Source organism: Solea senegalensis, unplaced genomic scaffold, assembly GCF_019176455.1.
Source record: "Solea senegalensis isolate Sse05_10M unplaced genomic scaffold, IFAPA_SoseM_1 scf7180000016062, whole genome shotgun sequence".
In the NCBI taxonomy this organism is placed as follows: domain Eukaryota; kingdom Metazoa; phylum Chordata; class Actinopteri; order Pleuronectiformes; family Soleidae; genus Solea; species Solea senegalensis.
In genome coordinates, this window is record NW_025321571.1 from 17,604 (window position 1) to 33,798 (window position 16,195).

Here is a 16,195-nt window from a genome sequence, read left to right on the forward strand (position 1 = left end):
TGTCTGTTATAATGTTTTATTGCTTTTCGAGTCACCACCTAATGCATACTTGGTAAAACGGGCGGAGTTTTTTTAACTTTATTTCGACAAATGAACAATACAAACCTTTATTGTAAAATGATGACATGTCAGTAACCACATTTTAAGATGTTGCTGCACGCTATGACTTTTATTTACTATTGTATATGAATTAGTTGATGTTTTGCTTCAAACGGCAAAAGTTCCTTCTTTCTTCCTTCATATCGGACTAGCTACTTTCTAGTTCTTCTTCTTCTTTGAGTTTTCTGGCAGTGTGTAAACAAAGAGTACTTCCGTCACGCCAGGGCACTTCCGTCACGCCAGGGTGTTGTGTACGGAGAAGTATTGAGAAACGGCCGTGGACGGGCTCTTTCTGAGCATGTTTGTAAGTGATGTTACCCAATCCCTGCTGGATTCTCTTCTTTACTCACTAAATACTTACACTGTGATAGTCTATCTTTGGTGGCACTCATATATAATATAAAAATAATGAAAGAAGAATGATGATGATAATAATGATCGTACTACTACTACTACTACTAATAATAATAATAAAACAACAACAACTTTGTGTTCATCCAATTCACTGAGTGACGATGAAGGGGCCTAAATCTACGGGCCTGAAACTGCTGCCTGCAGGCCTGCAGCCTTCATCACAAACACACACAGAGACAATATAACCACTCACACATGGACCTGAACCCTAACCCATGTGGTCCAGCTTCAACATGACTTGTTTCCATTTCTAATAAAAATGACTGGCTTATTAAAGCCTCTGGATGTTCACTACAGTACATTTACACTTTCATTTTAACACTTTTTAATTAACAATGTTCATTAACAGCAGTCTTTTGATGTTCCGCTACTCGCCACCAGGTGGCTCTCCTGCCACATGCTCAGGGTTTGTAGTCAAGTGTTCATGCACACGTTCCCCTTAAATTAAACAAGGAATTGGAGCTAATAAATATAAATTATATTTATTAGCTAATAAATATAAATTATATTTATTTATAAATAAATTGTAATAGAAAACTTCACGTTCTGTTTTTGACTGTTTTTGTTGTTTCCTGATCACAGATCAATAATAAGTCACACAGTACAGGTTTAGTGAGATGATTTTAATTATCACAATAACAATTTATTTCAAATATAAAACATTTTGATTTACTTGAATCCTTTTCTAGTTAAAAATACAAACCTATCAAAGCTGTTTAGTGTGTTCATCGTTTGTTCACGCGTCAGACTTCACGGGATCATTCAGATTTTTGTTTGAGATACTGACTTATATTATCGTTTGTGTCATATTTGAAACTCTGGTCATCAGCAGTAACGTTCTATCCCTTTAACGAAGACATTCACTCATTCACTTCCTGCTTCCCAAACAAACACGTTCAATGTGATTTAATTGTGCAGCCAGACGAGCAGAGCGGACAGACAGGTGACCACGGCCGCTGCCGTCGTCCCACACCAGTGGCGCTGGGCTCGGCCGTACAGACGGACCTCTGGGACGGTGTTGGTGATGAAGCTGGTGAAGCTGGTGACTCTGGCGTACACGCCGGGCTGGTTACTCTGAGCGCAGCCCAGGCCGAAGCTCACCACTCCTGCCTGCACCCAGGTCCCGTTCACCATCTGGCACATGAGAGGTCCTCCTGAATCCCCCTGAAACAAGAAGGCTCGTTCAGTCTTCAGTGTCAAACCATCAGGTAATAGTTTCAGAGAACATGTTGAAACATGTTCTCAGCTCTTTGGTAACATGGAGCAAACAAACCACAGAAAAATCGATCACATCAGATCAGTTTTCAATCTGAGGGTTCTTTTTTTTACAATACATTTACATTTTTGACACATTTAATGTTAAGTAAAGGTTAATAAAGGAGGGACCTGCATATGAATATGGTCAGATTCTGGATTCAGCCTTTTAAATATGAGTTGACACAAAGCTCCACCTGCATTTCTCACTAAAGCAGCTTTTAGACGTTGAAGTTTCCACGCTGCACACAGGAAGTGATGTTCACTGTTTTATGTTAAGATCAATGAGGCAACATTTCACTCATGGAACTGCATTGCTGCTGCATACACAAGCGCTCCCTCACTCAGCTCACATCATAGACTGAACACACTTGATGGACATGCGTCACTCACTGTGATTTATCGTCTAGTTGTGAAGAAGACAATGAATGAGTCGTGGAACATGTTTACGGAGGTTATCATGAATGGAGTTCTCTTTTGTTCAACAACTCAAAATAACGATTTCAAATCAAACCAAAGTGATTCAGTCCCAACGATTTCTTTGTTAAATGAAGCAAAGAAACCAGAAAATATTGACTTTTTAACGGATTCATCGATTATAAAATGAGTCATTTAGTATTTTACACTGGCCAGCACATGGCATTCCAAGATGGCTGCCACCATACAAACAGTGCTACTGCTACCGTTAGCATCACTAGCTTAGTTTGACGAGAAAGAGAGACCATGGCCGTTTCTCAATACTCAAGTATGCAAGTATGTACTTGCTTACTTGGGAAGTACGCTGGGAGATATACTTGCCAAGTACGGGAGTACACAAGTATGTGGTTGTTTCTCAATACTCAAGTATGCAAGTATGTATGTATTGTTCTGCTGTTTGAATGGTGGCTGGCGCCAAGTGCTGCAGCCTCACTAGCGCCACCTACGGTGTTGATAAATGAACATATGAAATACTTTTAATAAATGCATATATATGTTGTTATTATTTTTACATTTTAAATATTTAACTTCATTTATTAATTTATTTCTATTAAAATATACACTACAAATAATACAATGTGGAAAATAGATATAGTACAGCATTGAATAGTGTAGTGTATTGTATATATGACATGTACAAATATATACTACTCTACATATCTAATATTTACATATTAAATTTAAATACAGATACAATGACCGTGCGACTTTAATATAAATCTAACATTCAAAGTTAAAATAAAAACAGGTCAAAACGTTTCCATTAAAATCAAAATAACACGTCAACAACAAATCTATGGATCACACCGAGCATCTAATGACAGCGACGTCATGATGTCATCAGGACAGGCCGAGGTCACGCTGCTCTGTGCCGGGCACAGTGAGCGCCGAGCGTCCGCAGAGGCGGAGCTTATCACCTCCGACAAACGTCGCTGCCAAACTATAAATACGTCATATCGTCATACACAAACCACATATTTGAATTCTTAAGACTAATTTCTCGCCTCAAATGATCTTAAAACTTTGTTCCGGGACACAGAAAAATATTTATTTCAGATTTATATTTCTATTATCTGCTGCTATGCTCCGCCGAAATGTATTCTGGGATACATGGCCATCCCAAGTACGCTTAAGTCACCTCCGATGCATACTTGGTAAAAATGGGCGGAGTGAGAACACTTCCGGGGTTGAGAACCGTCCTCGCTGTTCGCTTACTTGAGAATTGGAACAGAACTTGGACTGAGGCTGATGACATTTTCACAAGTACGGGAGTACACAAGTACGCACAAGTACGCACAAGTACGCACAAGTATGGATATTGAGAAACGGCCCATATAACTCCAGTGTTAGCTTCTCTACACTGGCTCCACCCACAGTTTAGAATTCAATTTAAAATCCTCCTCCTCACGTACAAAGCACTTAATGGTCACGCCCCTTCATACCTGAAAGACCTAGTCTTACCCTATCACCCTAACAGACCACTTAGGTCACAAAATACAGGTTTACTTGTGGTTCCCAGAGTCTGTAAGAGTAGAATGGGAGGCAGAGCCTTTAGTTACCAGGCTCCTCCTCTCCTGTGGAACCAGCTTCCAATGATAGTTCGGGAGGCGGAGCCTCTGTCTGTATTTAAAGTTAGACTTAAAACTTTCCTTTTTGATAAAGCTTATAGTTAGAGCTGGTTCAGGGAAACCTGGACCAGCTCTTAGTTATGCTGCTATAGAACTAAACTGCTGGGGGATTTTCCTGTGGTACACGCACATTCACTCTCTCACACTCAGGATATGATTATGACTTTTTATATGTCATTAACCTTGTCTCTTTCTCTCCCTAGTTTGTGTCTTTCCTTCCTTCCCTCTCTCTCTCTCTCTCTCTATCTGTATCTGTATTCTCATCTTGCAGGTTGCAGGATCCAGATCCAGTTTTCGAGGCTATCCATATCATACATATCATCACCATTATTATTATTGTGCCATAATTAAAAAGTCGATATCATTAACTGTATAAACTTGTAACCTGATACAGTTGTTGTGTATCTGCTGCTGGTCTCCCTCTCTCTCTTCTGTCTCTCCCTCATCTCCCTCTTGTCCTTTCTCTCCCCCCTTTCTGTCCCCCACCTCTCCTCTGTCCCCCATTTTTCCTTTCACCCCAACCGGTCGAGGCAGATGACCGCACATCTCTGAGTCTGGTTCTGTCAGAGATTTCTTCTTCTGTTAAGAGGGAGTTTTTTCTCTCCACTGATGCCTAGTGTTTGCTCATTGTGTGAACTGTTGTGTTTCTCTGCTCTCCTTGATGTTGTCTATGTACAGACCTGAGATCATGTATGTTAGGATTTGGTGCTATACAAATAAAATTGAATTGAATTGAACTGACAGTGAATCAGTCGCACAAACACAGTTCTGTTTCTTTATGAACCGTCAACGTGTGTGTGAGTGAGTGCATGTGTGTGTGTGTTCTGTGTAGAGTTGTTCCGATTCCGATACCGGTATCGGCAATGCCTCCGATACTGCCGAAAATGTGGGCATCGGTATCGGCGAGTACTGGAGTCCATGCACCGATCCGTAACCACGTTATTTATTAGAGCTCCGTTAGCTCTGACACGGTTCTTCTTCGCCGCTCTTGAAACAGTTGTGCTGTGCTGTTTTAGAGGTGTGAAGAACAACTGAATCACCTGACACCTGTAGACAAGGAGCTAACGTTAGCTCATCATGTCGGCGGTTTGGCAGTATTTACCAGTTAGCTCCGTTAGCGTTGTTGGTGGTAAGGTTTGGCTCAGGTTAAACTCTCTGTAAAACATGAACAAATACAGCAAATGGACACCATTTTTTTTTACCAGTGATATGTTATTTTGTTTTTCAGCTTGTACGTTTGTTTTGACTCTGGTCCAAACACCGCAGCACTGGCAGACCTTCATGTTTCCATGACGACTGACTGGGAAAGAACGCGCGTGACATCATTTGTTACATGACTCCAGATTGTTAAGAGTCTCTGAAGTAACGCTAAACTTTAAAAACAGAGGCGTACATACGCAGGACACAGGTGCGCTGGTTAGCTGTAGCGCTGCTCTTTTCGTATAATAAACGGGCCGCTCCAGTTTGACTGTAGGCTTGCTAACGAAGCTAGCACAGCTAACAACGCTAACAGAGCTAACTGGTAAATACTGGTAAACACTGCCAAACCGCCGACATGATGAGCTAACGTTAGCTCCTTCTTCTTCTTCACACCTCTAAAACAGCACAGCACAACTGTTTCAAGGGCGTGTGTGCGTGTGTTCTGTGTGCAAGTGAGTGTGTGAGAGTGTGTGTGTTCTGCGTGCGTGTGTTCTCTGTGCGTGCATGTCGTAATCGGAACAACTCTAGTTCTGTGTGCGTGTGTGTGCGCGTGTGTTCTGAGTGCATGTGTTCTGTGTGTGCATGTGTGTTCTGAGTGCGTGTGTGTGTGTGTGCATGTGAGTGTTCTGTGTGCGTGTGTGTTCTGAGTGCATGTGTTCTGTGTGTGCGTGTGTGTTCTGAGTGCATGTGTGAGAGTGTGTGCATGTGTTCTGTGTGCATGTGTTCTGTGTGCGTGTGTTCTAAGTGCATGTGTGTGCGTGTGTGTTCTGTGTGCGTGTGTTCTAAGTGCATGTGTGTGCGTGTGTGTAAACACAGCAGCACAAACAGCTGATGGGACAGAACCTGGCAGGAGTCCTTGCCGCCCGCCTGGTATCCAGCACAGATCATGTCAGAGAGGATGTCCACCTGCTCGGCCGGGTTCACCTGGTACATGCTCTGACACGAGGCCTGGGAGATGATTGGCACCTGCACTTCCTGCAGAGTCCCGACTCCTGACAGAGGGACTGACGACACACAGACGACACACAGACGGACAATGAGCAATAAAAGGAGTGTGGGCCTCTTGAGTTTCTGCACCTGAACACGTGTCAGTGTCCACTCTGGTACTTTTTTTATCCACTGTAAATTATATATACATATATATATATACACATATATATGTATATACATATATAAGTATATACACATATACATATATAAATATATATATATATATACATATACACACAGTATGTATATATACAGACATATATACACACACACACATATATATACACACATACATACATACAGTATATATATACACACACACACACACACACACATCATTATCGTATTATCACACAGCCCCAACTGTGACTGTTCCTAATAAATGATACGAACAAGTTTTATCAATGATTTGCATGTATAAAAACTACTCTTTCTACTCCAGGTGCATTTATAACATTACATGTCATTTAGCAGACGCTTTTATCCAAAGTGACTTACAATGGTATTGAGTACAATCAGCCAGGGGTGGAGTCGAACTTGCAACCACTGCGACCATGATGTGTTTGGCACACCAGGTACCGGTCTTGACCACTCCACCCCTTCTTTCACATTTCTTATGACAAGGCGTTTAGTTTGTGGACTTCACATGTGTTTGCATCTTCCAGCTCCCACAGAAGTGATAGAATTTACCAGGGTCTTTGAATGCACCTCACTTTCACTCGCTCTCATGTACTGCACTGATAATAAATGTCACATATGTGATTCTATAAAAATGTAACGATAATATAAATACAACACAATACATTTTATTGTGACATGCAACAACATGTCTAATTGTACAACACTGTGCCGCGTGTTTCACACCCCGGCCTCGCAAGTACAGGTCCTGTACCCTGACCCAGAGACACAATGAAGAAGTGAACGTGTCCTACCGTCCTCCCTGATGTTTCCCCAGCCAGTGACGGAGCACGTCATGCCACTGGGGAACAGCGTGCTGGATGCTGGCAGGCAGATGGGACGGATGTGATCCGACCAGGTCACCGGGGGCGTCAGCTGCACCAGGGCCACGTCGCTCCCGCTGTGAGGCTCCGTGTACCCGGACGGGACCACCACCTGTACGACGCGGTGTGTGGACTGGTGCGGGTTGAACCCGTTCAGCTGGCGCCGCCCGGCGTAGATGATGACGGAGCTCACGTCTGACGGACTGAAGAGAAACAGCAGGTGTGTTTGAATGTGTAAAAACACGCGAGCACCAAAACCAGGACCTCACATTAGACCAGGAGCAGCTGAGTGTGTTTCAGGGACGTTTTCTTACTTTGGGAAACAGTGAGCGGCAGATAAGACCCAGCTCTCTGTGATGATGGAGCCTCCACACGCGTGACCGCCACTCGTGGTCTGCAGGCGCGCGCACACACACACACACGCACACACACACACACACACAGACAGACAGACAGAGTCCCACAGACGTGTGCTGATGTCAGTGATATTTGATGACAGTACACTTCTCATATATCCATGCATCTGTGACAACATGAATCAATCAATACTTCTGATCAATGATATCTGGACATTTTTAACATGTATCTCTTCTTCCAGGTTTGACAAACACTGAAGGACCAAACCATTAATCGAGAACAGATCAACAGATTCTGAAAATAATGGTTAGTTCAAACGAATCACATGTTTTTAACCGTTATTTAGATGTTACGCCTGTGAACGCTTCTGCCTTGTTTAGGAATGACAGTCCTGATAAACCGACGTCTGTGATTGGCTGATCGTTCCTGGGGGCTACCGTAATGACACGTGTACAGGTGCAAAGCTCTATTTCTCTGTTTTCCGGTATCCATCCATCTTCTACTGCTCTGTCGTCCACATGAGGGGGCGCTGTGACACAGGTGGTACAGTCCATAGTTTTTAACTTTCTAGATATTACAAACAGTCTAGTAGTTACAGTCATGACAAGTACGTCTGTGACGACAGCAGGGAGGGCGGGGAGCAGTGCAGGGGGTGTGGTCTGGCAGCCGTGTGGGGGTACAGATAGAAAAGGCAACAAAGTGACACCTTTAGCGTCCATAAAAGGGGGAGGAGTCTGTGAACAAAGCTTGCATCCGTGACGCAAGAGCAGACTAAGAAAGCCAGTGACACGATTTGAACGTAGCAGCTGGAGTTTGACCCACGATCATTCCAAGACTTCACAAACCTGTGAAGGTTCTGCACCTGGATCAGGTTTAGTGTCCCTTGAAGAAGACTGAGACATCACTACCTGCGGTCCTGGTGTTCCTGGGTTTTAACATCAGTCCAGTGTAGCGCTGGGCCATAAGTCGATCTCGATTCGGGATCGCGATGACATTTTGAACGATAACAAGCTTGGGACATATTATTGGATATCACATGAAAAAGTAATCGCAACAACAACAACAACAACAACAACAACAACAACAACAGTATCAGAGTCTGTCGGCTGCCGTATGCCGGGAGGACACGCCCACTTCCCATTGTGAGCATTATCGCTAAAGTTCCAAAAATGAGCGAAGACATTGTTGAAAAAAAAAAAAGGTGTGGACGTGGTTTGGATAGTGCAAAACACGACACCTGAGACGGCACCACCTCAGTGAGGACACTGACAGCGTGACCACGTCTGCCGTTAGCATCGCGAGCGTGAGCCGCTCTGTGAAACTAAAATCTAGCTAAAGTGCTATGAGTTATTTCCTGGCTGCTTTAAAGCCACATGTGGTGGACAGACTTGTCTTTCTCGTGCTAAATGACAGAATATATATTGGTTTCTTCTTCTCTTCAGGGGTTTCCTCAGTAGATCATCTGCCTCCATCTTTGTGTCCTCCTTCACAACGTCCATGAACCTTCTCTGTGCTCTTCCTCTTGTCCTGCTGCCAGGCAGCTTCATCTTCATCATCCCTGTCCCTCCTCTGCACACAACCTGGACTCTATTACTTTCTCTCAATTCAGGAGAGTTTATGTGATTATTTATGGATTTATTCTTTCTTTATTTTTATTATTTTTATTTATACGAGACGTAGCATGTTTGTTTAGAAGTGGCCGTTTTGCACTGTAACAGTGAACATGGAACAGCAGCGTGATTATGTGAGTAATAGTCATTTTTATGCCTGTTATTGTTGTTATTCTTTCCATTACCAATAGTATTATTATTATCATTATAATTATTACAATGTTCAGTAAATCTGTTCATGTTAGAGACAAATATAATCTCTTTGTAAGGTTTTATTATTTTATTATAATTAAATGGGTTTAATCATTTGAAATCTCACATGGCACAGACGGTTCCATCTTTACTAACAAATGACCTCTGACCCTTCTACTGTAAGTGATTATTCTGATGTCTTTGATACCATGATAGTGCGCACACACACACACACACACACACACACACACACAGCAGTGTGTCAGCATTACAACACACAGTTTAGAGAACAAATAAAACTCATCGATGCACCTGTATGTCCACCTGCCAGGGCCACGCCCCGTCCTCAGAGTCCGCCCCTCCCACGATCCTGTTCTCCATGAGAGGTGGTCTGCCACATTCCTGCGCGTAACACGCCACCACACCTGGAACATGAATAATATCATGACTTCACTACTGACGCACAAGGACACACGAGGACAGAGAGACACACAGAGAGAGACAGACAGAGAGACAGGGAGACAGAGAGAGAGACACACAGAGAGAGAGACAGAGACACACACACACACAGAGACACACACAGAGAGACGCACGCGCGCGCACACACACAGACAGAAAGAGACACACACAGAGACGCGCGCACACACACACACACAGACAGAGACGCGCGCGCGCACACACACACACACACAGACAGACGCGCACGCGCGCGCACACACACACACACAGCGCGCCACAGGTCGTCAGCAGACAGACAGACAGACAAAGAGGAGGAGGTGAGATGGAGGCTCCTCTACTCACCTGCTGCTACACACCAGAAAATGGCCGGAAACGTGGATTTGGGCGACATCGTCAGACTGTTTTAATCCAAAAAACCAAAAACAAAGAAACAAACACTCCCGCGAACACAAGAAATAGAGCGCGAACTCGAGTTTCCGGTGGAAACCGTTGTTGTGGTGTTGTCCAGGTGTCAGTGGAGCTCGGAAACACTTTCATGTACGTGGATAAGATCCCGTTACTGATCCCGTTACTGGTCCAACTTTCATTTTAACAGCACAAGCACATTCTTCATCAACGCCTCTGCCTCTCAGCTGAGTACCTGTGTGCTTCTCTGTAGTCCCGCCCCCACAGCCCACCTGAGCCAATTACATTAAAGCAACATAACCGTGGACCAATCACGGCCAAACCTCTCTCTCTGTCCCTCCCTCCCTGTCTCTCTGTCCTCAGTCTTCATGGTTCCTCCATGTTACACATTCATCTTAAAGTACAGACTGAATAACTCTCCTGTGACCAGGCTGCTTTGTTATACTATAGAACCACCATGACATGCAGTGACCACATGTCACCACTAGGACACGCCTCATACCATTATTTTAAACACTTTTAAAGTTTTAAATGTGAATGCAGGTTACACACGCTGGTTTATTTAAATGATGCATGTTTTTATAAATGACTTTAGATGATTCCTATCTTCTTCTCCTTCTTCATGTGAGACTGTGAGGCGGGGCGGCGCCCTAGCGCCCTCTATGGACGGGCCGCCACAGCCTGTGACTCATATGTAGGTCCCAACCCAGTCTTTGGGAAACATGAGGAGTTTTTGATTTGTGGTTTCATTAAAATCACCAACGATGAAACAGCGTGTCACAGCAGGAGAAGATGGCAGCGAGAAGGTCGTGACCTCCAGATGATGTTTACTTAAGACTTTAAAAACATGCAGAAAATAAAGTTGTAATTCATTCAGGGTGTGTTTCAGGTTTTATCATCTGGAGACTGAGGGAAATGTTTACTGTCCAAAGTGAATATAATCAATAGAAATGTTGGTTTTAAAATCAAAATGTCCCTTGTCTCACTTTTATTGTTCTTTCTCTGTCATTGTTGCTCTCTCTCTCTTTTTTCAAAAACAAAGTTCAGACGACAGCATATTCTGTAAAATTACACAAAATTAAAAATATTTCGAAAAAGAAAAAAATGAAGAAGAAGAAATAAAGCAACAATAATCTAGATCACCAGGCTCAGAAAACTCCAGAAATCTAGCCAACAGGACATCGTGTTCTCCTCGTGTGTGGGTGGGTGTGGCTTTTCTCCGGGTTCTCCAGTCTCCTCCCACAGTCCAAACACATGCAGATGTTGGGGGTTAGGACATTTAGAACCTCTAAATCGACCAGAGGTGAACGGTTGTTGGTCTGGACCACCTGTCCAGGGTGTGACCCCACCTTTGACCCTGCGTCAGCTGATATTGGCTCCAGCCAAGGTGAGATGAGTAGTGTTGAGATTTCTTAATCTCTTTGAAATGACAGATTCATAATCACGGTTATATTAGCTGTTTCACAAATGGCAGTAAAAATAATCCGAAATAATCCGATATTATTAGCAGGTGCTCGTTGAATGAATGATACAGTGACATGTGACATTATGTACTGTATATAGTTCATAGAGGATGTACACGCCACTTTATTAGGTACACCCGTTCAACTGCACTCAAATATCTGATGAATACATGACAGCAAAGTTCAGGAAGAAAGAACTCAAATAACAAACATGTGAGCAGTAAGAGTTAGTTAGAGTTCATATCACAAGAGTGAATATTCATTATTAGTTGACAGTGAAGTTGTGAGGAGCTCATGTTATTGTTCCAGGAAAAAGATGTTCATTCGTCAATCAGAGCAGAGACCACAACACAACACCAGCATGTTCCAAACTCATTCCACAGATGATTATTATGAGAGAAAAGTGTAAGTCATTAAGTCACATAGTCTTAGTGTTCAATATAAACAGCCGTAACTTCAGACACAAACCTTTCAAGGTTCCCTCCCGAGGTACCATGGCACCTGATAACGACCCCTTCATTTGAGTCAGGTGTGTTGGAGCGGGGTAACATCATGGTATATAACCCTAACCCTCCTGTTATGAGATCAGCATCCACTGGACCTTCTCCATACTGAGCAGTATTCTGCTGTACAGAAGCATTGTGAGGTTCTCGAGGAGATCTGCTCCTTGACTTTCCTTCCATGGTCTCTGTAAGATAGAGTTCAGTCTAAGGTTAGTCCAAGGTAAACCGGGATCATTCCAAACGATGCTGAGCTGTCGTTGTTCAGATGGAACGCACAGACTTGAGTCTTAGCAGGGTTTGAATTTAAGAAGTGGCTTTCATAGTAGACTGAAATACTCTTCAGGGCGAGTCCTCGGTCATCAGCGTATATAAACCGTCCAGAGGGCGTGAGTGTAGATGTTGAACAGGGAGACCATGTATCTGTGAGCGCCATCTCAACGGCGTTCCGGATCATTTTAGCCAGTTTCAGTCAGAGCAGTCTGTGATTGACAGTGTCAGATCAACTAAAACCATCCAAACCATCCTCAATGAACTGGGTAATGTTCAAAACCTGTCCACAGCAGGACCTGCCTGTCCTAAAACCACCAGGATCTATTGTAGGTCCTATGTCAGCAAGTATCATTCTCTCGTATGCACAGCAGTGACGTGGCTCCTCGTTGGGTTTCAGTGGAGCGACCACCTTCACTTTCCACCAGGTCTTAGGGATTGTGAGTGTTTGGCGCCAAAATGCCTTATGACCTACGAGTCTGGCCCAAGACATGTAGACTGGCAGAGCCGGAAATCGAACCCATAACCTTCACACTACCACTGAGCTACCGTTGCGTCGTGGTGCAGCTTGGTTTGGGTTTCTGACTGAGAACTGTACCTGTACTTGATAGGTGTGCTGTGCTCGATGGCCAAGTCAGCATGACGTCATCCAACCAACAGCGACGTCTGGACATTGAAGACGGACCCTGCAGGTCTTTCTCCCTGTTCCCATACGCTGGGGTCATTCTAAGGGTCACATATAGTCTCCGAGTATTTAAAGAGTATTTCATTTTGTCTGCGTCTCAGGCTGCCAACATGAGTCATGTGACGTCTGGGCCTTTTGTATATACGGCTATAAACGTGCTCAGGTCTGAACATCATCTAGGTCATTGTATGTCCCCGAACCATGTTATTGTCCGGACTTTATAGCTCACCTGATACTGTATATGGCCTTTGTGACTGGATGAGGATTCTAAGGAAAGCAGGTCTCAGTGTCTCAGTGTCTCAGTGTCCTCACTCCTGAAGGAAAATACAAACCAGTTAAACAGGTTAGAGCTGCAGGAGACACACACACACACACACACACACACAGCAAACACGGTGTCTTTAATGTGTCCATGCAGTCGTTACATGTTTCTGTTAGTGACAAACATCTGGGCTTGTTTCTTCTTATGTCTGTCTGTCTGTGAAGCTGTCTGTCTGTCTGTCTCTCCCTCTCCTGCCCCTCCCTCTCCTCCCTCCCTCCCTGCCCCTGGCACTGTGTCTAGTTTCACAGAGCAATTGAAGGTGACAGGGACAGAGAGAGGGAGAGAGGGAGGGCGGGACAGAGGGAGGACACATCACAGTATCGCCCGAGGCTACACAACAGTAGTGAAGGAGCGAGAGATGGAGGGACAAAGAGAAAAGGGAGGAGAGACTCACCGAAGCACTCACACAGGGAACTCCACACACACACACACACCACACGCAGCGCCACACACACACACACACACACACACACACCTACGCACGCACACCACATGCACACACACACACACCGCGCTGCGCACACACACACACACAATTACACACACCGCACACACACACACCACACACACACCCACACACGCACATGACACACACGCATTGGCACGCACACACGCACACCGGCAACCACACACACACAGGCAGGCACACATATGCACACACGCATATGCGTTGTGCACCCTGCAATACCACACACATGCACACATACACACGCAGGCACACTATAAAACACAAGTTTTCAGGCAGGCAGGCACCGTGTGTGTGTGTGTGTGTCGCGTGTGTGTGCGCGGTGCGCATATGGTGCGCGTATTGTGCTGGAATGGCACAATTGCGTGCCTGTGCAGCCAGTGTGTGTAGGTGTGTGCCTGCGCAGTGTGTGGTGTGTGTGTGTGTGGCAGAGCGTGCGCTGCAGTGTGTGCGTGTGTGTGTGTGTGTGTGTGTGTGTGTGTGTGTGTGTGTGTGTGTGTGTGTGTGTGTGTGTGTGTGTGTGTGTGTGTGTGTGTGTGTGCGTGTGTGTGTGTGTGTGCGTGTGTGTGTGTGTGTGTGTGCGTGTGTGTGTGCGTGTGTGTGTGCGTGTGTGTGTGCGTGCCTTCCACTGTGCTCCGCTCACTCATTATGTATGAACACATTACAGGATGCAGTCAGTAAGAGCAATTATAATGCACTCCCGTTTGTTTTTATTTCAACGACTTGATGAATATCTGTCATGGCATTGTAGCCATGGCGACCCCCCCACACACACACACACACACACTTCCCTTCCCTCCTGGCCCCATCCACCTCCCCTTCACCATCCCCTTCAGCGCCGAAAGCAAGGGGGAGAGAGAGAGAGAGAGAGAGGTGACAGGAATGAACTAACAAGATGCAGAAAAAACTGCATGTCCTGGAGCTACATGAATGTTTGCAGTGAAGCACGCGCTGCCTCACACACACACACTTTTACACACACACGGAGGCTGGTTTTCATGACTTCAGAGGACATGACACTGACTTATGGTCAAGACTCACTAACCTTAACCATAACTACCACTGAACGTGTTATTACCAGAGAATGTAACCAGTGATGTTTGTCCCCATCATGTTACTGTGTAAACACATTTGGAACACACACACACACACACACACATGTTTGTACAGTTAGTCCCATGAGGACACTCAGAGACATCCTTTATCTAACTCTGCTATAAACCTGCAGCTGAGACAGAAGCTCCCACCAAAGTGTCCCCACATGTCCTTTCTTCCTGTGCCTTAAAAGTTCTGGAACCGGCTGCACTGAAAATGTGTGCGTGCGTGTGTGTGTGTGCGTCAATATCATCAAATGGTCAGTATTATTGTGTGTGTGTGAGAGAGAGAGAGAGAGAGAGAGAGAGAGAGAGAGAGAGAGAGAGAGGTCAAAACCATGTTTTACAGCTTAGTTTTAAATGAACCACCATTCAGTTCCTCAGGTTTCCTGGTTTCTTTCCTCTCACCTGACAAACATATGTTTAAATGAGAACTTTCTTTATTGTCATTATGTGTGAATGAGACATAATGAGACATAATGAGACATAATGAGACATAATGAGACATAATGAGACAGCAGCATTCCTTTAGTGTAAATGAATAAAACAATCATGAAACCAACGAAACAGAGGAATTAAACACGTCATGATTTGATATAAACGATATCATTATAAAGTGCTCATGCTCCTGTAGACCATATCAGCAGCAGTCATAATAATACATCATATGCCACATATTTTGCTAGTGTATGTGTATTTTAGTGGACAAAAGCCTGAAATAATATGAACATATGTTTAATTGGGATGTGTTGAAGTTTGACTGGAGTAGAATATTAAATGTGTGTCTTTTATATTTTCTCTCTCTCTGCAATATAATCTGTTAAAATAATCAATAATGTTATTTAAATGTAAACACAGAATCCTCTGATTGTCCTCTCTGTTCTAGAATAATAAATCTTTTGCTTCTGAACTTTTCAGACTGAATATTACTGGACTTCCTGGAACCACTGCTACCTTTTACCCTCTTTTACCTTTGAACTTGTCAAGTCCTTTCCTTTTCTCAAAGGCAGAGGACAGTAACGGTGGTGGAGGGGGCAGGGGCAGCGGAGAAAGAATAACAGAGTATGAAAGAGAGAGGGAGCGACAGAGAGAAAGGGAGCGCAAAGTGTCGTCAACCGGAAATAAAAGAAGCTGGCACCCTCTCCATCCCCGAGCCCCTTCACCCACCCCAAAGTCACACACTTCCTCCTCACTCTCTCTGTCTCACTCTCCTCATCCTCCATCTTCCTCCTCTTTCCTTTTCTTCTTCTCCTGCTGCTGCACAGAGTTAAATTTGAAATCTGTGACCTCATACCTCAAACCTTGTGTT

At 44.2% G+C, this 16,195-nt stretch overlaps 1 protein-coding gene across 1 annotated transcript; it reads right to left on the reverse strand.

The window, feature by feature from the left end:
* Positions 1-1,115: 1,115 nt before the first annotated feature.
* Positions 1,116-10,352, reverse strand: zgc:92313 (uncharacterized protein LOC436869 homolog). Its single transcript, XM_044017939.1, has 6 exons — positions 10,024-10,352; positions 9,535-9,647; positions 7,378-7,457; positions 6,995-7,266; positions 5,916-6,076; positions 1,116-1,677 (listed from the first exon to the last, which is right to left on the reverse strand). The coding sequence occupies exons 1-6, from the start codon at positions 10,070-10,072 to the stop codon at positions 1,420-1,422; spliced, it is 933 nt and encodes a 310-aa protein (XP_043873874.1). The 5' UTR covers positions 10,073-10,352; the 3' UTR covers positions 1,116-1,419.
* Between the last annotated feature and the right edge of the window lie 5,843 nt (positions 10,353-16,195).